The sequence below is a fragment of the Gymnoscopelus microlampas genome (genome assembly GCF_963454915.1).
Source record: "Gymnoscopelus microlampas genome assembly, chromosome: 21".
Classification (NCBI taxonomy): Eukaryota; Metazoa; Chordata; class Actinopteri; order Myctophiformes; family Myctophidae; genus Gymnoscopelus; species Gymnoscopelus microlampas.
This window is the reverse complement of record NC_139958.1, coordinates 38862996-38886946: the sequence shown is the minus strand read 5'-3', so window position 1 is coordinate 38886946 and position 23951 is coordinate 38862996. Positions and strand designations below refer to the sequence as shown.

Genomic DNA, 23951 nt, shown 5'->3' with positions numbered 1-23951 from the left:
AACCTCAGTAAAACCATGCCTAAACCTATAACCTTATTCCTAAACGCAACCTCAGTAAAACTATGCCTAAACCTAACCTTATTCCTAAACGCAAGTTACGCAACCTCAGTAAAACTATGCCTAAACCTATAACCTTATTCCTAAATGCAACCTCAGTAAAACTATGCCTAAACCTAACCTTATTCCTAAACGCAAGTTACGCAACCACAGTAAAACTATGCCTAAACCTAAGCTTATTCCTAAACGCAACCTCAGTAAAACGAATGCAAGAATACAAGAACCGCTGGGGGGCGAGCAGTCCGTGGGAAAAAATGGGAGCGAGCGTTCTGGTTATCGGTTGGCGTACCCGGCCAGCAGAGACAGATGTATTGTTTGACTCCTTCCAGACAGGTGGCTCCATGCTGACAGGGGTCGGACGCACACTCCAGGATGTCCTCCTCACAGTGGGTCCCCATGAATCCTGTGTCACCGCAGTCACACTCGTAGCTGTGTGCACACAGATGTTTTTCATCTTAACAACATTGAATCTCGGACACCACCGAGGAGTCTCGGGCAGTGGTTCCCACATGTTTTAGCTTGAGACCCAAAAGAGAAATCTGATGTCTCCCCGGGACCCAAACCAGTGAAAATAACAGATCTATAAGCTCACAACGCGTCTCACGAGACGACGTGTTGTGAGCTTGTAGATCTGCTATTTTCAGGTGTTTACATTCTTTATTCATGGGATTTCTTTTATAGATCTGTTATAGATAATGTAAAAAAAATAAAAATCTAAAAGATCCATGAATAAAAAAAAATATTTTTCAAAATAATTTCATATATATATTTTATTCATTAAATTATTTAGAAAAATGTTTGAATTTGTTTTTAATTCATGAAAAAGTTGTTTATTTTTTTTAAATTTCTGAAAATCTTTTGAAATAAAAATAAAAAACAAAAAAAACAAAACGTAGGAAAAGTCAAATAAAGGGATATTTACTCGCACCCCATAAAGATGGGTCCGTGGGTGGGAGGTGGAGGGTGGGGGCCTCCCGGTGGGGGCTCCTCACAATTTACAATTTAGCAGAGGTGGAGACTTGGACTCGAGACTCGACTTGGACTCGAGTCCCGATTTTGATGACTTGCTTGATCAAATCAAAAATAGACTTGGACTTGCTTGGGACTTGAACGCCAAAGACTTGAGACTTAACTTGACTTGAGCCCTCTTGACTTGAAAATTCAAGTCTTTTCAAGTCACTTAATACCCAAAATGTTAAAAAAGTGTCGCATCAACCAAGGGCGCCGATACTGTGGGTGCCTCGGGGCTAAAGCACCCAGGGGAAATGACACCCATCACAAACTCATCACAAAAAAAAGGAAAAAGAAAAAATCTTCGACATCTGCACTTCATTTTTTGCACCAAATTAACTGAATTAGCCGCATTAAAGTGATGCGCACCCAATAGCGCGAACATAAATCGGTGGCTCTGGCATCAACTATAATGTTATTAGTCAGAAATCCCGGCCGTCAGTGACACCTAGTGTAGTGTTGCCAAGTCTGCTTTATTTATTTACCGCAACCCAATTGATGCACGTTACCAAACAAACAAGACACATGCCGGCTTCACTCCTGCCGTCACTGTTGCAGGTGGAATAAAATGTCAACTCCAGCAGCTATAGCTTTCGGTTTTAAAGATTACGAGGTGGAAGATAAGACAAGAAAAGCAGTATGCAAGGCAAGACCTATACTTCACATTAACATTACTGTGTGCTAAGTGCAAACTATAACAGGTGGTGGAAAGTAGTACATTTACTCAAGTACTGTACTTATAATTTTGAGGGTTTTTTACTTTACTGAAGTATTTGCAATTTTCAGTGAGTACTTTTTCCACCACTGACTATAACGAGAGGGAGGGGGAGAGCGAGAAAGTGAACAAGAGACCAAATACATCAACATTGCTGTAATCATAACGTGAGGGGGGGAGGGGGCAGATACCTATAAGTTAACATTATTGTAAACGTAACAAGAGAGAGAGAGAGAGAGAGAGAGAGAGAGAGAGAGAGAGAGAGAGAGAGAGAGAGAGAGAGAGAGAGAGAGAGAGGGAGGGGGGGTACCTATTCAAGGGGTCATCCCATGCTGGCTTGTATTGGACATTTTTGTCAAATTCTATTCTATTCTATTTTTGCCATGAACATACAAAATGAGTAGACAAACACATAAAGAGCTATCCCTAAATGACCATTACAGGTCTGTAACTCTGAGAGTGTACAAATGTAACCACATGGACCCGACGGGTCAGAGTTATGGGGGTCCTTAAAAAATAAAACGTTTGAGAACCACTGTCCTAGTGGACTCCTAATGTACCATACATAGTGTCATAGTAAATCAGTGTCATACACATTCTGAAGAAAACCTGGAGACCATTGTGATAATAGAGACTGCCTGCATGATCAGGGGACACATTGAATTTGTGTCAGATCCTGTGTCTAGGTGAGACATGATCTACATGTCTCAATAGAAGAGCAGGGAGACAAAATACAACCACCCTGATTGTATAAGTTATGTTGTATTAACATACTCTACCATACAGATTGGACAAAATTACATTATATTCATTTTTTAAAAAAGGGCCCTTTTAAACCCTGTCCTCAAGGAGGAAATTAAAAGTACAGTATCTGCGTTCTGTTGGCCTTGTTTTTAAATAGATGTAAATTGTAAAAAATGCTCATGATTTATGTAAATCTTTATCATTAATTAGCATTACTAGACCATACCCGGTGAAGTGCGCAGGCGAAAGTAGTTGCAAACGTGGGGTTATTGCACGTCCTGTCGCGCGTCCTCCCTGCGCGTCCCCTCGCGCCAGCCCCCCCCCCCCCCCCCCCGCGCGTTCAACAGAACAATTTTGGGGCTCAGAGGTTTGGGCTCACAGGTTGGGCTCAGAGGTTTGTGGAATTATAGGAAGATGACTTGTGTGGGACTCGAAACAAAACGCTGAGGACTTGGACTTGACTAGGGACTTGCCTGTGTTGACTTGGACTTGGACATTTAGCAGACGCTCTTAATCCAGAGCGATTTACAGTAGTAAGCAAGGAAAACACAAGGTAATACATCAAAAGCATAGAAATAGTGATGGCAGGTGAGCTAGCAGGGTACAGTAGCAGTGGCAACACAGAAATGTGTGGGGAGGAATTCATTGGCATGAGGACAAAGACCAAATGTTTTAATTTCCATTTCTGCTAAGGGGTTAGAATTGAATAAATCTATATATAAAAGTCTGAATAATCACTAAACCCTGTATTACACAGCACTTTGTTGTATAGGGGTGGAAAAAGATAGTGAAACTAGCAGATCTACAAGCTCACATCACGTCGCATCTCGTTGTGAGCTTGTAGATCTGCCATTTTCACTATTTGTTTTAAATAATCGTTCGTTGTTCAATCGAGGTGAATGTTTTGACATAGGCCTAGTCATGATATTGATTTGAAGGTGCCCAGCCCTAGTTAATATAACTAGGACTTAGGACTATAATGCCCTGCATGTCATACCTGTTGACCATATCGTGACAGACGGCTCCATTTTGACAAGGATCGCTGGCGCACTCGTCAATGTTGATCTCACACTGGGTCCCATCGAAGCCGTCTACGCATTCACAGGTGTACTCGCCGATGAGGTCATGACAGGTGGCTCCATTGTGGCACGGGCTCGACTCACACTCGTCTGTCTCCATTTCACAGTTCACTCCTGATGAAAGGTGGGGGAAATGGTAGAAATCACGGGCCGTAATTACATGATGCCTCGAGTTTATGGAAAAAACTTGTATGGTGAGAATGGTGATGAATATCGTCTGCCGGACGGAAACCTTGTATCACTGTATTTCATATTTTTTTATGTTCTTTCATAAATTAATGCCCTATATATATATATATATTGTCGTATGGCAGCATTTTGTCATATGAGCTTGTTGTCACGTTGTCATGCTTGTAGATCGGCTATTATTAAACTTTTCACCTATAATGACATGCCCACAATACGTTTGCCACGTAGAAAGTGGTTACGTGTGTCTGTGGGTTTTATAAATATCGAACCAATGAAAAGTATTAACCAAAGTTTTTGACTAAATAATAACTACATTGGATCTATTGGAACGCAGGTTATTTTTTAGTCCATGTTTACGACTATATTTTTTATAGTGATCGATCGTTTGGTTCCATTTGTACACTCCATTTGGACCCCTCGTGGCCCCCGGACGCGACATTGAGAACCAGTGGACTACTCCACGGTGTCTTGCATTTTAAAATCAGATGCGAAAAATGATAGGTTTTTTTGTTTATTTACTATGCCGGGTAACAGAGGCTTCTGGTGGGAGAAGCATTTCTCAACTCAAACCCATGAAAAGTATGGTTGGTCAACTTTGTCTAAAGAGAGTCAAGGCCGTCTGAATGGACTGACGGAAATTGCAAATGAGCACCAAATTCCTCACAAATTGGATTAGCCTACTCCAAGATTATTGAAGAGTTTGCTGGGGCGAAGTGAGACAAGTGTGCGTGCGTGCATGTGTGCGTGTGTGTGTGTGTGTGTGTGTGTCACTGTTCTGCATCATAAAACAGGGTGGGGGGTCCAATTTCGAAAATGCTGTCCCTAGCAGCCAGGCCTTGTTTTTGTTTTTTTTTACATACAAGGTTTCCACCCGACAGCGTCAACATACTGTACATGATCACCCAGGCATCCATCGTTGCCTGAGGTTGGATACAGGGGCCTTATTTATTTACCAAAAAAAACTATGAGAAAATAGCATTTGATCAACTCTTTATATTAATGAAGAGATTAACTTTATTGTCAACATAAAACAGCCCCGAAGGAATGGCAGTACAGTGTGCTTCCCGCACTGTAACGTATATTTGCTCAAGTATACACTTTTGAGGTACTTTTACTTTACTTGAAATGAGGTACTTTGGAATGAATGTTTCATTGTGATGCTTTAGTCCAAAACCAAGGACCGCAATGGAAATAGGTTTCTATGAGGAGCATGTAACATGTGTTTTTCTTTTAAACATTGTTCAATACTTCTACTCCACTACAAGTATACCTTCAAATCCAATGAGGCACTCGCATTCGTAATGGTCCCTTCCGTTGATGCACGTGGCGTTGTTTTTGCAGGGGCGCGACGCACACTCGTTGATGTCCATCTCACAGTTGTAGCCCTGGAAGTAGGGGGACAATATTTTAACTGGGACCCTTAATTCACTTAAATTTGTGAAAGATCGCTGATCTACAAGCGACCCAACGCGTCGCACTGTGATGCGTTGTGAACTTGTAGAACGGCTATTTTCACTACTTTTCTTTTTTCCCACCAGGATGGGGACAGTTATTTTAGCATTTAGTGACCGCACTTTTCAACAGAACAGAACATGACAAACATCTGTGTAAGCCCTATTTTAATTGTGGTGAAAATTGAGTGTTTTAGAGATATTTGACAGGACAGACAGCTTGAAACTGGGACAATAGGCCCTATACGCATAAATGCATATATTGGCATGAAATTGGGCTACTTCTTTTGGCCCAATTGGTATCAAGTACCAATTATACTAATTAAGGCTCTGTTCCATTTAGTGTAGCAGAGTCTTTCCAGTGAGTCGACGAGCACACTAGCAGCACGCTGACTCTGACCAGAATGGGATAATACAAACTTAATCAGTATCATTGGTAGCACCTGTGAAGGAAGTAAGGAAGTGGCACAATTTCATGCCAATATGGCTGCCGTGATAGGGCCTATTCTGGGACTCCCTCTTTCTTCGGCATTTTGCCCAGGTGGGCGTGGTTATGATTTCGCCCAATCCTAACCCTAACCCTGAACTTACAGAAAAATACCTTAACCTAACCTTAACCTTAAGAGAGAGTCCGGGCCTATTCCGGTAAAACCGAGACTCCGGTGGTCACCGTACCTGGAAGCCAGGCACGCAGAAGCAGTGGAACTCGGCCACTCCGTCCACGCAGATCGCGCCGTTCTGACACGGATGCGAGGAGCACTCGTCCACATCCTCCTCGCAGCTTTCGCCCATGAACCCCGGCACACACTGACACGTAAAGCCGTCTGGCAGCAGCACGCACGTCGCGTTGTTCTGACAGGGCTCGTCGATGCAGTCAGTGACCTGGCTTTGGCACTCATCTCCTCCATACCTGCAAGGATGGTTACAGGTGGTGTAAATCAAAATGCATTTGCTGTTTATTAAAGAGCTGGATACTATCAGGGTATACCGTTATTTAACATTTTTATTAACACCGAAACCATCACTTCTTACACCAACTATAAGAGATTCTACAATAAACAAATGTCTTGTAATGAAAACATAATACATTCCTTACCCAGCAGGACACCTGCAGAAGTAACCATTGAGCTGGTCTATACAAGCAGAGTGGGGATCGGAGCAGGGACTGCTCTCACACTCGTCCACCTCCTCCGTACAGTTATCACCCGTTAGCCCATCCGGGCATGTGCAGTGGTACTCCGTGGTGCCTGGAATTAGGGGTGCAGACAGTTAATCGAACTAATCGGTGTAATCGATTATAACAAAGAATCTGTGATTGATTTTAATAATTTTTAAAAGTATCTATTTTGGGGGGGATTTCGATATGTCTTTTTGTCTCGCAGCCACATTGTAGATCGTCTATTTTTGCTATTTTTGTGTGACACCATTGTAGGGCTTAAGTGCTTAATCAGGCTAATCAATTTAGTTAAGTATAAAAAAATCTATTAGACGTTTTTCACTTCGATTAGTTGGTATATAAGATATAAAACAAATTATCAAAAGATATAATGCTTCTCGATTATTCGACTGATCTTTTCATGTTCTCTTTGACATGCTTATGTAATGTTCTCCCTGCTCTCCTTCTCCCTGTCCCACTCCTTATTTTCCTTCCCCTCCCTTTCTGGAAAACAACAACAAATTATGGAGCATAGGCAAAAAAAAGAAAAACATTTCACCCACTTCTTTACATGTAAACCAGTGATGTGACAATAAAGTTGATTCAGATACTGACTAATCGAAAAAGTAATCAATAGAATAATCACTTAAAATATCGTCTCTGACTCTGATACTTTGGATGCTGTGACACTGTAGTATGTAGTATAAGTTAGAACATGGAAATAGGAGGTTTCTGCCCGACAACAACAATATCAAAAGTTACCCGGGATGCTAGTGCAGTCTTCGCAAGGAGAGAAGACGCACGCGTCGTACAGCTCATGGCAGTCTTTGCCCATGTAGCGCACCCCGTCTCTGGGACAGATGCAGGCGTAGTCGTCCATGCTGTCCACGCACGGCGCTCCGTTCTGGCAGGGCGCCGACAAGCATTTGTCGGACGTGGCCGAGCACAATGTCCCTGAATGAAATGAAAGGAAATGTTTAGTGATATACAGTTCCATTCCATGTTTTTTACAGATTAATTCGATTTTGGCCTTAATCGTGCAAACCCTAATGTCAGAAACTACAAGTTAATTTCCTCTCTGCTCCACAAGGAGACACTAAGATTTTTCATTGTACCTGTGCTAGTAAGTACTGTACTGTACTCATTTCCTCCCACTACAAATACAGGCCTGGACGAGGATATTCTCCCTTTGTCTCGGTTCCAAATCCAAACACATTTTAGCTGATTGTGTGTCTGCCGATGTTTGCCGCGTGTCTTTTGAGATTTGGTGTAGAGGGAAAGAAGGGACCAAGTACAGACCCCTGGGGGACCTCAGTCAAAGTGGTACATCCACGCTGTCGGGCGGAAACCTTGTATGAGAAACACAACAATGTAATTGCCAAAGCATATTCCTATGTGTATTACACAATGGCTAATAAAGGAATCTGAATCTGAATCTGAATCTGAATCTGTCCAAAACTGTTACTTTTCAGGAAATGGAAAAAAAAAAGAAAGCTGTGTTCCAATCCAATGGATCCAGTGTAGTTATTATTTAGTCACAAGCTCTTGTTAAAGCTGCACTACAGTATGTAACTTTCCTCTTCTACCCCCGGATTTGAACCCGGTTTCCTGCGTAAGTGCTGAAATTGCCCTACTTAATCATACTACAGCGTCACACAAACACATAAAAGTAGCAGATCTACACGCTCGAAACACAGCGCTTTTGAGCTTGAAGATCTGCTACTTAAGCCATTTTTGAATTTGACTCCTGAAAACTAACAGTTTTGAACACATGAGGTTTCCACGCGACAGAGACAATATAAAAACCCACAGGCACAAAAAGTCTATGCATCATGTGTTGAGATGCATTGTGTACATCTGGTATTTCTGCTATGTTTGTGTGACACTGTCATATGACAAAGTATAAAACGTGGCATTCGTTTATGACATATATATATATATATATATGAAAAGGTGAGATATGGAGGTACAAGGTTTCTGCTCGACAGCGACGATATAGGATTTCAGTTGTTAACCTTGATTGGGACCTTGACCTTTGACCTTTTTGAGATCCTTGTAATAAGGTGTCTTGACACACTGGTATGTAATGAATCTATCCACAAGTTTGTGCTTACTGGGGAAAAGGGGGTGTGTGAATTATGGGCATCTCTTCCTGTCATTCAATTCATTTCAGAGATCAAATCATTCAACAATAATGTGGCAAGTAACACAACCGGACAGAAAACAAAAAGGGTCATATTAGTCTGCCAACCTGCCCCAACAAGATATGTCTCCACACAGCTGATTCAAATGAATGATCAATGGCTCTATAGCCTAACTTCTGGGTTACTTAACAAGCACCATTTAATCACCATGCAGAGATTCAGGTGTGACAGCAGTAACAACAGCCAGTAAGAACACAGGACAGGAGTAGGCTAATCTGAGTTCCCAGAAGTTTGGAATAGGCTACTGCTAAGAGCAAGTGTCAAGAGCCATTGATCATTCATTTGAATCAGCTGTGTGGAGAGAGATCTTGTAGGGTAAGTAGGCAGACTAATTGACCCTGTTTTATTCAGTCAGGTTGTGTTCCCAATCCCACATTATTATTGACTGTCACGGATCACCCAAATTCATTGAAGCTGTCAGGAAGCTGTCCTCACAATTCACGCAAGGCCTCATGGGACACTGGAAACTCGTGTAGACGGTCACACATGGGCAACATACGGCCCGAGGGCCGGACCCGGCCCTTTGACCATCTCACACCAGCTTGTGAAGTCCACAAAATCTGAATTCTAAAAGAAAATGATGTCAATGTTTTTGAGGGAAATAATTTAATTTGGCTCCAATTAATAGTACATAACTGCATTACACATAGGCGCAGATACAGCAAGCACCCACTGGGAATGCGCCAGTCGGACTCGGACGGTTAAAATGCTTTGTGACCAATTATTTGTTTACTAACATTGAGCCTGGACGCACAGGTGATTGTTTCACGCAATCAATTCCCAACCTGTTTCGGGGTGCACTGGTTTCAGCACACCCCAACCCCCTCTTGTGTGTGTTGGCTAGTGAGACGCGTCCTAACGAGACCTGATATAATGGGTTTCGTTGCGCACATACTGGCTGCGTGCAGCCAGTGTGACGTCGTCTGTTAAGGGGTCATGCACTGCGCAGGATGCACGATTCCCGGTCTTATACCGCACGTAATTCTGAGAGAGGTTATTGCCCGTCGGAAAAGGTCTCACAGTAAATTAGCCTCTCTTACAACAATGTTGTAAAAATGTTTGTATCCTCCAGTTTAGCCATGATGTGTGCCTGTGCCTTTTCTCACACGCACGCACGCACGCACGCACGCATGCACGCACACACACACACACACACACACACACACACACACACACACACACAACCCCCAACACTTTCTCATCACATGATCTAAACAGATGGAGGGAGAGGCAAGACATGCCCCCTGGTGGAGATTTGCACTGAATGCACTTTTGTTTACTTTTCACATTAAGTGAATTCATCAAAATCAGCTATGAAAGTTGCATCTAGTCTAGTCTGGTTACAGAAGGGGATAGAGCATTTGCTGATAGGGCCCCCTTTTTATGGAATAATCTTCCTCTGGAAGTTAGACAAGCTACCTCACTGGCCATTTTTAAAACTTGTCTAAAGACCAACTTTTTTAGAATGGCTTTTAACTAGAGCACTATACCCATCTGAGGACTCCATTGTATGGCCTCTATTGTTGTTTTCTGCTTTTTTGCTGTTGGTATTTGTCTTAATTGAACTGTCTGTGTCTTGTTTTTCTGTTTAATGTTCTGCTTTCCACACACTGTCTGTTGTGGGTTGTGTTGTGATTGTGAAGCACTTTGTAAACTTGTTTTTAAAAGGTGCTATACAAATAAAGATTATTATTGTATTGCTTAAGCCAATGGATCTCAAAGTGGGGTCCAGAGACTCCCAGCGGAGCTTGAGAGGGTTCCAGGGGGTCCTCAGCGAAATGATTGATAGCTAGGATAAAACCAGGGCCTGTAACTCCAAGAGTGTACAAATGGAACAAAAATACACTCTTACTGTAACTGTAACTGACCACAGTTATGAGGGTCCATGGCCTATTGAGAAACACTTGCTTAAAAACAAGACAGTCTAAGAAGCTCACAAATAGCATCAACTTGAAAGTGTTTGTTTATCTCATTGTACAGAATGTACACTGATACTGATAAGATTGCCCACTTCCTTTGTATTTAATTTATAGTGTGTGTGTGTGTGTGTGTGTGTGTGTGTGTGTGTGTGTGTGTGTGTGTGCGTGTGCGTGTGCGTGTGTGTGTGTGCGTGCGTGTGTGCGTGCATGTAAATGGTAAAATGGTAAATGGTGCATTTATGGCTCCTATCTCCAAACCGCTTTACAAGTATACATTCACCTTCAAGGTCACACACCGATGGTAGACGGTTTGGTAGATGGTTTCGTCCACCAAGGTGGACGAAACCAGGGAGCCCTAGGCCCTAGGCCCTATCTTGCCGCCTTTTCCCTTATCCCCAAACTCTTTTGGCATTTTTTACTATTTTTAAAAACATTTTGATTTTTTTTCAACTAGCCAATCTACATCGACACGTTGTGAGCTTGTAGATCGGCTTTTTTAATTATTTAAAAATGTTTTTCAATATAGTCAAACATGGCAAAAGAGGATAAGGGGTAAGGTGGTGCGCAAGATAGGGCTCTAAAGCTATTTGAGGTTCCTTTTTTTCCATTTACTGAAACAGTTTTTGACATTTTTCCACCTGACTGATGATATTATAGGCTATTCTTGATAAACTATACATATTGAAACTATCGTGTACTCTTGAGGCAGTTTTGTACTTGACAGCAAGGATATTATGGCGGTCCATACAGTATCCCTCCCAACATTGTTTAAACGTCCAACAAAGAACATAATACAATTTTACGCTAAGGCCCTTTCACGTATGCTGTATGTTGCTGAGCAATGCTAAGTTGAGTAGCCCTGCTGTAGGAGATGCATGATGGCTTAGAATCATCTTAACTTTCCTTTGTACCTAGTATATGTATACATTTCTACAGAACATTCGCCACCTTTTCTCCATTACTTTTGTGTGACACTGTAGTATGATCAAGTAGGACATTAACCGGCCCGAACTTCTAGTTAAATTACAAAAAGGATACAAAAGTTCTGCCGGACAGCAGTACAGCATCAAAACAAACACTCCCTGCCCTTTTGTCCAGAATGCCACTGCTGCTTATGAAGGTTCCTTTTGTAATCATGTGGAACATGCGGTTCATTCTGCTGTCATGACATGGTTCATTCCGTGCTCTCTCTCTCTCTCTCTCTCTCTCTCTCTCTCTCTCTCTCTGATGCTCTATTAGGAAGGGAAGGAGGCCAACTATTTTTGCACGACTCAGTAAGCAGGATGTAGAACTGACACAACACAGAATTCTGCAGAGCACTTGTTGTGTGTTTAGTGACAGAGGGGGCCGGTGGGAAGGAACCACTTTCAGCCTGGCATACGCAAAAAAAGATGACAGTTGCTGATCTACAAGCTCACAACGAGTCGCATTGCAACACGCTGTGAGCTTGTAGATCGGTTATTTTCGGCATTAAAAAAAAAGGTTAAGAAGCCATAACTGACTTGTTTTCATTGGAAGTTCAATTTGAAAATGGACTTTTCTATTCATTTCCATTTAAAGTTATGTTCTGTTAGTTCTGTTCATTACATTTATGTTAAACTAATTTGTAAAATAATACTCATTTCTCATTCCTAAAACGGCGCAGTATCAGCGACCATTGGGTATCGCTCATTTTCATCTACCCTTTGAATTCACTCATCATTTAACTGATAAATCCAACCAGTGCATTTGTATTTGGCTCTTATCTATATAACTTGCAACCTGTTGCTTAGGGGATTACATGGCAAGCGGTGACACTGTTATCTCCCCACAGGGGACGTTTAAATCTGTCACCTTCTTAGCTACTTCATCCGCTGCAATTCTATTGCAATGACAAATCCATCTAAAAAGGGTAAGAAGGAGAAAACAGCCACTCACCCCATTTAAACATCATCATTGTCAACAGCACTGTCTTCAGGTTCAAGTGGACCGTCCCAGACTCCATGGCAAGGCAGGTGGCCTGGCTCTTCACCAGAGAAACAATATAGAAACTAAACAAAACAACACGAAAAGTTGGACGCTAGAGAGTGACCATGCTGCAGGCGGTTTGTTCTTGTTCATATGTAGGTGTCGGGTGGTCATTGAGCAGACAGGCCATGATGGGACACTAATGAGCGTATAACATTGGTGTTACAGAGGCATACTGCTCTGGGCTGCAGAGTTTAGAAGGTAATCAGCCATGAGGAGAGACGGAGGAAACGAAAACACGGGGTGGATTGTAGACGTGTCCTGCTTGGGATCCGATCAATGTTAATCATCTTTTCTGGATCAGGGCCCACCCAAGTGGATGAGCCGTGCATTTTCTGTGCACGTTTATTTGAATGATTGTGTTCTGGCTTGGATCAATGGAACTAACGTAGTATACTTTTTCGCATTATTTCGTTGCTTTAATAAAATCTTAGTGTTGCCAATAGGCTCTATGCACAGCAGCCATATTGGAAAGAAATTGGGCCTCTTCTTACTTCCTTCACGGGTGTTACCAATGATACTAATGAAGGCTCTGTTCCATTCTGGTCAGGGTGCTGATATTGTGCATGTTGGCCCACTAGAAACACTCCATTTTGGTTCCCAAATGGACCCTTATGGTGGGTGCATGTGTAACTCTGAGAGTGTACAAATGGAACCAAATGGACCCGTGAGGGTCCATTTGGTTCCATTTGTACACTCTCAGAGTTATGGGGGTCCTTGAAAATAAGAGACCACTGTGCCACACTAAATGGAACAGAGCCTTAATTAGTATTATTGGTAACACCTGTGAAGGAAGTAAGGAAGGGGCCCAATTCATTCCCAATATGGCTGCTGTGCATAGAGCCTATTATTTGGGGGCCCACTTGCAATAACCTCACGGCCCACCAGTGAATCGCTGATGAAAGTGGTAAAGGGTGCTATTAGACAGATACTCGGCTGGTTGTTTGACCAGATCCGAAAGCCGATGTGAGATTATCCAAAGAAGTAGGTACAACCGATATGTAATGCTTTAGGCTGTGAAACCAACTACTGGTGAGTTGTATTGCTGCTTATTTCTCTGGAGGGAGTTAATGTTGCTCGGGTCACTGATGGAACTCAATTAACCAGGGAGTTCCGTTCCCTTTTATACCGTTGGCTGTGGCCCTGGTGTCATACGGTGATGTCAGTCATATCAATATATGGAGCGGCTATGTCGGTTATGCCAAAACATGGGACTATGATGTCAATCCTGGAAGTTTCGGTTAGCTCTATATATGGGGTTCCAGGAGGGGTTCTCTGATGTCAGAGCTAGGTAGGTTAGTTATCTCCATGTATAGAAGTCTAGGAGAGATTATATGATGTCAGACTTGGGGAGGTTGATTGTCTCCATATATGGGAAGGTTGGGATTCGAATAGGTCACTAGGGGTCGGGGCTGAATAGTACATTCATCCCCTTATATAGGTTTCTGGGCATCATGCCATGGTCCACCTTGCGGTGGTATCCATCTATGGTTAATGCTAGCAAGTAGGGGTGTAACGATACGTTTTAACAACGATTCGATACGTATCACGATACTTGGTTGTCGATACGATACATGAACGATACAGGTTCATTTAGAACGATACGATACGTTTCGATTCAGTGATTTAGTCGATCCGATACATGAGCGATACAGGACAGGTTAATTTAGAACGATACGATTCGATTCAATGATTTAAAATCGATGTAGTAATTATAGTAATAGTAGTTTATTTACCATTTAATTCTGTGAGGAAAATAAATACCTGGATACTGGATATAAACCCCTCTTTCTCTTTTTTCTTCTTAAAACTACTTAGTATTGATAAAATTGATTATTTGCATTGCAAAACGATTCGATACGATTATTTGCATTGCAAAACGATTCGATTCGATACAAAGTCAAACGATACAATATTTTGCTGTTTGCATATCAATATAGTAGATTGTTGAAAATTCAAAGCGATTTTCCGATGCAGTTACTATATCGTTACACCTCTACTAGCAAGTATGCTCTGAATGTTCTTTACAGGTGAATTTATATTGCCCATTATCCAAAGCACTTTACAATTGTATTTCACATTCACCCATTCACACACACTGACAGCCGAGGAAAACCTCTTGCTCAAGGACACTTCAACAGCCAGGAGGAGCTGCCGGGGATTGAACCGGAGGCCTTCCGATTCCGCTCCACCGCCTGAGCCACTGCTGGCCTTTGCCACGGGGAATGGCATGCACTCCACTCCGCCGCGATCCGGCCCGGGTTTCAGTGCGCGTCTCATTAGTGTCTTCAGCAGTGGCTCTTTGTGACATTGAGGATTAGCACTCTGTGGTGCATTACCTAGCCTAGCACTGACCAGTACACCATCCCCCACCACACACACACACACACACACACACACACACACACACACACACACACACACACACACACACACACACACACACACACACACACACACACCACTACACTACTCTGCCAACATCCCATTGTTGTGTTCTGCTGTCATCTCTACTGTACACTGTACAGTCCGGCAGTGCTTGTTTAACTCTGTGAAGTGGTTTTGTGCACCGCTGAACTTTGTTGTCATAGCCAAGGAGTTCCCAGCCCTTTCCATGCCGGAGATACCAAATATCATATATTATAGCCACTGGCTGCTGCACAGTGGCTTCATCAAAAGAATGCTTGCAAACGTTAGAAGATTCTCTTTTTTTCACAATAATTGAGATCACACACACACGCACACGCACACGCACACGCACACGCACACGCACACGCACACGCACACACACACACACACTGGGGATCACACACTTGTGTGTGTGCGTGGTGCGTGCAGCGTGCATGTGTGTGTGCGTGTCTGCATGTGGGTGTGTGCGTGTGCATGTGTGCGGGTGTGTGTTATATTTATCTACTTTCCAATTGCCCCCCCCCCCCCGGCACCCTTTGACACTTGGAAGACCTGTGTCATCGCATGTGGATGCAGACGCGACAGGTGGCATTAAGGATCAGCCTCAGCCTACGTCTTAAGGAGCATATTGGTCTGTCATGTTGTGACTCATGGTGTAACTGACATCACTGAGCACTGTCTGAACACCATTCTGCAAAACATACAAGCTCACACAAAGCATACTACACGTTCCCACAAAACATACTACACGCTCACACAAAACATACTACACGCTCACACAAAACATACTACACGCTCACACAAAACATACACGGAGTACACGCTCACACAAAACATACTACACGCTCACACAAAACATGCTACACGGACTGGAGTACACGCTCACACAAAACATACTACACGCTCACACAAAACATACTACACAATCACACACAAAACATACCAGTAAGACTCCCTAATCGGGAGATAAGCGACCGTAGGTCACATGTATACAGAAGAGGGCTGTAACGGCGATTGGTTCCTAGTTGTGTGGGCAATGGATAGTTTAGTTACGGCATTACACTTGGGGGTCCCCGAGGCCGCTGGGGGTCCCTGGAGCTCCGGGGGTCCTTGGAGGGTGTAGTTTGGCAGGTAAGGAGTGTGTGTGCAAAATCTGGCATGGATCGGGGCAACGGGTGCGGAGATATGAGCAGGGCAAAAGTGTGACGGACGTGTGTGACGGAGTGACGGAGTGACGGACGGACAGGACGGACACCTGGAGCAGGTTTCTATAGTAAGTGCGACCTACGGTCGCAACTAATTCTTACTTTTGAGTACTTAAAGTAGTTTTAAAAGCATGTACTTTTGAATTCTTAAGCATTTCAAAAGCATGTAGACTACTCCAGTATTTTAACTCAAGTACAAATTTGACAGAGAAACTTCTAATAGACTCATTTGACCAGGAGTAATCTATACTTCGACTCAAGTACTCAACTGGGGTTGAGTATTTTGTCCACCACTGCATAGTCTAAGTGAGGTCCTGGGCGGGGTTCCAGGGGGTCCCCAGCAAAATGTTATTATTAAATATGGCTCTTTTATTGCTACTTTTAACTTTTTAATGGATCCTATGTAAGTAAAGCCTGATAAAAGTGTCAAACTCCCAAAATCCACCAGAATTGGTGGAAATTACATCCACTCTGTTAAACATTTCCTGGGGGGGGGGGACCCCCAGCGGGGGGGGGGGGGGGACCCCCAGCGTGGTCAAGAGTAGGAATAGCCAAATGGAGACATTTTATTAACTGGTTACCGTTAGGTCTTACCGATGAATTAATCGATAACCGTTAAGGAACATTTTTTAAGGGCCATAATACATTTTATTTTGAAGGGCTATAAGTCTACACAGTTGTGTCTCCAGCAGAGTTTCTAGTGTCTCTATCCCTCTCTGGAAGAGGTTGCACATGAACTCTTCAGCCACACTGAGGGGCTCCAACACAAACAATACCAATACAAAGACGAGGCAGAAGAATAAAAGTGGAAGTCACGTGTGGTTGCAGGTGTAGACTTGGCCAAAAAACAATTAACACATTTTTGTAAAAAAAAAACTTTTTTGGCCGTAAAAAAAAAGAAGATTTTAATCGTTAGTATTAACCGGTTGCCGATTTCTTAACAGTTAACGGTTATCGGTTGGCCATCCCTCGTCAAGAGCCCCCCCTCGGGAAAAAATCTCCTGTTATCGGACGGTCTGAGGTTGACAGGTATGGTGATGTTGTCTGAATCAACTTTGTTTGTGTTCTTTAAACTTCGTTTAGATGCTGAAAGAGTGACTTTGAGAGCTGTTTCACCGTATAGTGTAAGTCAATGAGGGGCACCTCATTGACTTACAATGATGTTTTGTCCTCATTTTACCACGATTGACCTGAGGTGTAAAGTCTCCGCATCTGATCCGCTGTCAGTCCTGTGTCCTCTCACGGCAGATGAAGAAGAGGGGTCAACAGCATACAGATTGTACATGCAGATGGCTGCGATCACCATGGCAGCTCCACACACAAACTGAAGGTCTATTTGGAAACCGAACAGGTATACCGACATCACCATGGAAACCACAATGGAGAAGGACGAGGCGAACCCTTTGAGGATGTTGTCGGCGTACTTCACCACCACGGCCACCAGGAGGCCCCCGAATGCCTGATTGAGAACGGACATCCACACCATCGGAGTGTAACCGAAGAAGAAACCGTTAGCGGAGACCTGCGCTCCGTCTTTCCAGCAAAGTGCCAGCATGCCGATGGCCGTGCCAAAGAGTCCCATCTGGACGTTCCGGACCCAAAGGGAGGGAGAGGTTCCTTTGAGGATCTTCTCAAAGTAGACGCCCGCAAATCCCGACGACAGACAGCTGAACAACACGGCGGCCAATCCCACAACTTGGTTCTGGCCGGATGAATCAAAGCCCAGTTCCACCTGGCCTTCCTGGCGCACCTGTACAACGGCCACCCCGGCAAACAAGATCAGCAGAGAAACCCACTGAACTCTGGACAGAGACCTCTTCAACATCGTCACACTGAATAACGCCGTGGTCAGGATCTTCAGCTGGTAGGTCACCTGGAAGGTGGCAGCAGGCAGGTTGGAAATGGCGACATACTGCAGGTTGTTTTGTAGCGTGTAGAAGAGGGACGGGACGGTTAGCTTCAGCGTTTCTCTGTACTGGATGAATACGCTGTCATGCAGGAGCCATACTGTTCGCTTTGGATTACATCTATTCTGCAGGAGGAGGATAAGCAGACAGGCCAGAAGTTTGAGGATCTCCGCCATGACCACGGCTGAGGTTTTGAAGAAGCGATCGCCGGGCTGCATGCAGACATATCGCATGTTGAGGATGAGACATGCATTCTGGACCACCAGCAACACCAGGCTGATGTATTTCAACTTCCTGCTGTTAGTTTCTTTGTGGTGTTTGCGGCCTGACGTTTCTGTGGCCATTTTCTCTTCTGCCCGGGCCTGGATCGCCATGTGGGGAACAGCCTTAGTCCTGGAGAGATCTGTATCCAAGAGTCGAGTCCTTGAGATCACCTGGAGAACGCTGACTGAATCTGTGGCCTCTCCAGTGGTGCAGAGGTGATTTTATCTTTGGTGGTAGGCTATTTTAATGACGTTGCGTGCACGTCATTAAAACAATAAATCATTGATATGCATCCAGCCTCATTCCTATGTTAATTCATGCTGGCGACACTCAGCAGTCGACAGCTTTTGTAAACTTTGTTTAGAGATGTGAACTTAAGGGTTGTTTAACTGGTTGTTTAACTGGCCATATCCATATTTGGAGTCCCAGTCATGCCCGAATACAGAGTCCCCAGATGTCATACTTAGATGTATCAGTCAGCTCATATCGAGTTCTAAGTTAGTTGTACCCAAATATGGGTACAACTAAAATATATTACCCCTAGTACCCCCTCGGGAGAAAGAAATTAAAATGTTATCCAAAAAATATTTTCAGAATTCTTCTTTTCAATTATTCAATTAACCTACACATGAGCAAGATTAAGTCCGTTCTAAATGTTATTTTTACCAGGAGAATGTCTCTGTCATGTCGGAATCCCACTAAGGTCAGAGTGTGGTCAAGTTTTACTTGAATCCCAACACCTCTATTCTGGCCATGTCATAATAGGCCAACATTTGGCAAAAATAGGTGAACTTCCTCTACTTCCCTTTGGGGTCGCCACAGCGGATCATCTGTTCCGAGTTCTGTCTTCTGCGTCTTCCTCTGTAACTCCTGCCACCTGCATGTCATCTCTCAGCGCATCCATGAACCTCCTATTTTAGCCTTCCTCTTCTCTTTCCTGCAAGAATAGGCGAACATTCACCCAAAATAGCAGATCTACAAGCTCACAATGCGTTATCATTTTGTCAAAGAGATTTTGCGTAGAGTGGAAAAAACTCACACCCTGTGTGAAGGTAGCGGAGCCTTTGATACATTTTGTCATCGATATGTGTTTATAATATGTTTATAGCCACGTGTCACGTGAAGCTTGACCAATCACTTTGTTGACGTACGCACCTGACCAATCAGAACGTTGACACACACGGACAAAGTCAGGTATAGAGCAGGATCCAGGTATAGAGCGGCTAGCACTACTGTCAGCACTAGATTAATTACTTACTCACCTTCTGCAAAGATGAGAAAGAGAACACACGTTGTTCCATACGCCCACATTGTCTTGGTTTCAGAGAGCATGGTGGTAAATATGAACTTTTGTCCCAAAGTCTTCCCACTGAGCATTTCGGGCTATTAGACGTCTAAAATACGTCTAAGGGCTATCTATATAATTGGTCTAACAGTGAAAGTTTTTTAGATGTCTCGGCTTAGCCTAGACGTTGATTATCAGTTTTTTAAGTGTCTATTTATAGACCGTCTATATTATAGCCGTTGAAATGACGTCTATAATATAGACGTCTATAATATAGACATCTATATATAGACGCTTAAAAAACAGCTTATCAACGGCATAGCTACAACACAAACAGTTGCCATGCTGCCTAGCAACACTGATTTGAGCAGGTGTCTCCCTTACAGTAATATGGCATGGACAGGGCAGAAATTTCACGTCCATTAACCACTTAAACCCCAGCATCCTTTTTGTTTGAGAAAGCTTTCGCAGACATTAGCAGATCGACAAGCTCACAACGCGTCGATCGGCTAATTTCAGCGAAGGCTTTCCCCACAATAACAGAAAACAGAAAATTCACTAGAATAGAGCCCTGAGGGACTCCGCTCAACCATATGGGGTTTAAGAGGCCTCAAAATCTGATCTGCCCTGAAGCCACAGTGGCCTTGATGCCCCTCAAGCACTGCCCCAGCCAATTGTACTGTTTCCTCCTCTCTATTGTCAATACATTTTTGCCAGACCCAGGGGGTCGGCCTACATGAGGCTTTGTCGGTTGGTCGGTCTGTCCCTCTTTTCCTCTGCACACACGTCATGCGAAGCCCGGCCATTCAGATTTCAACCACTAGGGGTCTGGCAGTGCTCCGAGGAGCACTTTTTCTAGTTTTTGAACACCAGTGTCTTTTGTTGAGATTCTGAATTCTTATCTCCCCTCACTCCCCATCTTCAAATCAAACCAAAGTTTATTTATATAGCACATTTAACATGACCGGTCAATCAAAGTCTTGTACAGGTAAAAAACTAAACAAAAGAAAACAACAAAAACAAAGAGCAAACAATGCAATATAAACAGACAATAGCATACAATGAAATAAGCATAAACAAAACAAACAGTAAGGGAAAGACAGGGCTACATCAGCTATCACTGAAGGCCAGGGAGAAGAAAGTAGTCTTTACTAAGGATTTAAAAATAGCTATCGACTGGGCAGCTTTGATGCGTATGGGCAAATTATTCCAGAGCCTGGGGGCAGCCGCCGCAAAGGCCCGGTCACCCCTGTTTTTTTTCCCCGTGGGTGCTGGCACCTCCAGCAGCAGCTGGTCGGCCGACCTCAAGGCTCTGGGTGGGGAGTGGTCGGAAACGAGATCTGCAAGGGACGGGGGTGCCAACGCATTTTGAATTTTATAAACAAACATTAAAATCATGGAATCAATTTGGAAGCGGACAGGGAGCCAATGGAGCGAGGCCAAGACTGGAGTGATATGGTCTCGCATTCCTTGTCCCAGTGAGAAGACGGACAGCGGCGTTCTGGATCAGCTGCAAGCGCCTTATAAGCAGCGATTGATCGATGCCGACATATAGAGAATTACAGTAGTCCAATCTGGATGGAATAAATGCGTGGAGAACCCTCTCTCGAGGTCATTTTTTAGAGAGGTAGGGTTTAATCTTGGCTAGAAGTCTGAGATGAAAAAGTTAGTTTTAACAACAGAACTAACCTGTTTGTCCAGTTTGAAGGCTGCATCAAAAGTGTGTGTAAGAGCAAAGGGGACCTACAGTAGGATGTCAGGGGGAGGGGTGGGAGATTCGAGGCCGAAAAATTATAATTTCTGTCTTGCTATCATTGAGATTGAGATAATTTGAGCGCATATATGAGCTGACCTGAGGGTTGTGATTTTATCGATAAAAAAATAATTTAAAAAACTCACAGAGGGTGGGTGAAGGCACAAAAGAAGGTATAGTGCAGGGATTTATGAGGGAATTAAACACATTGAAAAGAACTTGGGGTTTGTGGCAATTTTTGGAGACTAAGCTGGAAATGTGTTCCGTTTTGGCACGTTTGACGGCTTTCTGATCATCGGAAAGGCGGCCCCGTAGGATCTGTAGTGAGACATGCAGTTTATAATTTTGCCATTCTCTCTCTGCTTGCCTACATACGCGTCTGAGAGCATGGGTTGAGTCATTGAGCCATTGCTCAGAAAGTGCTTTCGTGCGTGTGATTCCTGAGGGGAGCAACGGAGTTCAGAATATCGGTGCATGTGAGGTTGAACCTAGAAATGAGCACTGAGATCACCACTGTCATCAAGGGCATGAAGCGATGAGGCAAAAACTTTTGGCTCTTGAGTTTTTATATTGGTAAATTTGTCAATTCCTCTAAATTATTTTGAGAAATAAACAGCGTATTTATTCATTTATTTTACTGATGGTTATACTATGTATTAAACATTTGAATTCATTATTTCCGTGTAGTTAAAATCATTGTTTAATTTGATTGCCGTCCTGCACTGGCATTTGGCCTTTGTGCGCTCAAACAAAATGTACTACACCAAAGGCCCGGTGGCCTTGGCCCTAAAATGACAAAATTCCAGGCCTGGTATTCAATATCCTTCCATAAATTCACTCCTGTAAATCTTGCTGTGAGTGTGTGAGTGTGTGAGTGAGTGTGCGTATCTCACGTATCCATCCTTCGCCGGCCGATCGAGACTTCAAACTCACCATGTGTAGCGCCGAGGACCTGAAGGAGTGTGGTGCCCGGCGTCAACCCAGATGGACAGGCGGTTGTCCAGAACCACCAGGCATCAATCCGATCGATATGCCCATGTATAGGCATATATATATGGAGATTCGGTTGTCCAGAAGCTCCAATCCAACCGATATACCCATATACAGCATCAGTATATGCCCATATATGGCCATGATGATATCGGGGATCTCCATATATCATTATTAAAGGGACACAGACAGACAGATGGGTTAGTACAACGGGCATGTGCATATAATGGTATGCAATACACTGAATACATTATCCAAATATTCAGATCAAAAGCTCAAATGACAGATCAACTGTCATCAAACTCTTTCTGGAAGAATTACGGCCTCAAAGTTTCTTAATATAAAATAACTCACGTTCAAAACAGGAGACATGTGCTCTTGCATGCTCTACCTGCCATAAGTGTTACAGAATGCTGCAAAATCTTGGATAGTAGGCTACGTCAGATTAATGTTTATCTAAAATACTATCAATAATCTGAACAGAAATGAAATATTCCACTATTCCACTTTATTGTTATTATTGTTACTCTGACTATGACCTCAGTCAAGTTGAGGTAATCAGAACATTATTTTAATCTAGCTATTAAGTTATTTATTTATTTATTATTCAGATTATTGTCTTAAAGCTACAGAGCAACGGAGGGCTAATATTAATGAATAAAGTTATGTTAACCGATGCGATGCAAAAGTGCAGACTAGCCAACACCTTTCTGGGAACTCAGATATCATAATCTGAACATCAGTTACAGGTGCCTGACGCAGTGCCTCATCCTTCTCTCTCTGACCTTGTGTGACCCGCAGGACCGAGGCCCCCAAAGAAGATCTTTTTTTTCCATTTATGTATAACTTTTTTTTTTTAGATTTATAAGAGACAAAAATAAAATGTATTGTTTCATTCATTTCAAATAGAAGACAAAACCAATACCTTGTAGCTTCTACTCACTTGAGCATGCCAAGTAATTCGTAGCATTCTTGTGAAGAAGGAAAAAAAAAGAGAAATGTACACAACACTGACGATAGTGCTGTTGTCAAACAAGTCTATGAAGCTATCTATGAAATCTATGAAAAGGTTTGATCTGCAGCACAATTCTTTACAATAGTGGGGGCCCGGGTCCCTGCTTCATCTCTCTCTCAGCTAAGGGGTCCTTATTGGCCAGTGGTGGAAAGTGACTAAATACATTTACATTTTCAAGTACTGTACTTATTTTTTACTTTTATTTTATAGTATTTCCAATTTTGAGTCCTTTTACTTCTACTCCACTACATCTAAGAGGCAAATATTGTACTTTTACTCCACTACAATTATATGAAAACTTTAGTTACTAGTTACATTATGTAGATGTTGATAATTACAAAGCATACATTAACCACTGCAGCCCTATATAGGCCTACATTTCGGCCATTTGAAAATAGCAGATCTACAAGCTCACAATGCGTCGCGATGCGACGCATTGTGAACTTGTAGATCTGCAATTTTCTAAAGATTTTATTCATTTGAAAACTTGTGAAATACATTGTGCATATGAGTACTTTCTTAGGCTACTTTAAGAACATTGATTTTGATACTAATACTTTTGTTCTTTTACTCAAGTACATTTTGAATTCT

At 42.9% G+C, this 23951-nt stretch overlaps 2 protein-coding genes across 2 annotated transcripts in view; both read right to left on the bottom strand.

Annotated features, from left to right (window-relative positions):
- The window catches only part of crb2a (crumbs cell polarity complex component 2a), a gene marked incomplete at both ends in the record, with an annotated part of 29058 nt that extends 16549 nt beyond the window's left edge, over positions 1-12509 (bottom strand). Inside the window, 7 exons of the mRNA XM_084047258.1 lie at positions 347-486; positions 3525-3720; positions 5066-5180; positions 5922-6156; positions 6343-6493; positions 7165-7356; positions 12443-12509. Of these exons, the coding sequence (XP_083903384.1) occupies positions 347-486; positions 3525-3720; positions 5066-5180; positions 5922-6156; positions 6343-6493; positions 7165-7356; positions 12443-12509 (1096 nt within the window). The remainder of the gene's footprint in view (positions 1-346; positions 487-3524; positions 3721-5065; positions 5181-5921; positions 6157-6342; positions 6494-7164; positions 7357-12442) is intronic.
- A 4808-nt stretch (positions 12510-17317) lies between these two features.
- LOC311037962 (UDP-galactose translocator-like) lies at positions 17318-18427 on the bottom strand (the record flags this gene model as incomplete). Its single annotated transcript, XM_084047257.1, has 1 exon — positions 17318-18427. One exon carries the CDS (start codon positions 18425-18427, stop codon positions 17318-17320), a length of 1110 nt encoding a protein of 369 aa, XP_083903383.1.
- Positions 18428-23951: the final 5524 nt, after the last annotated feature.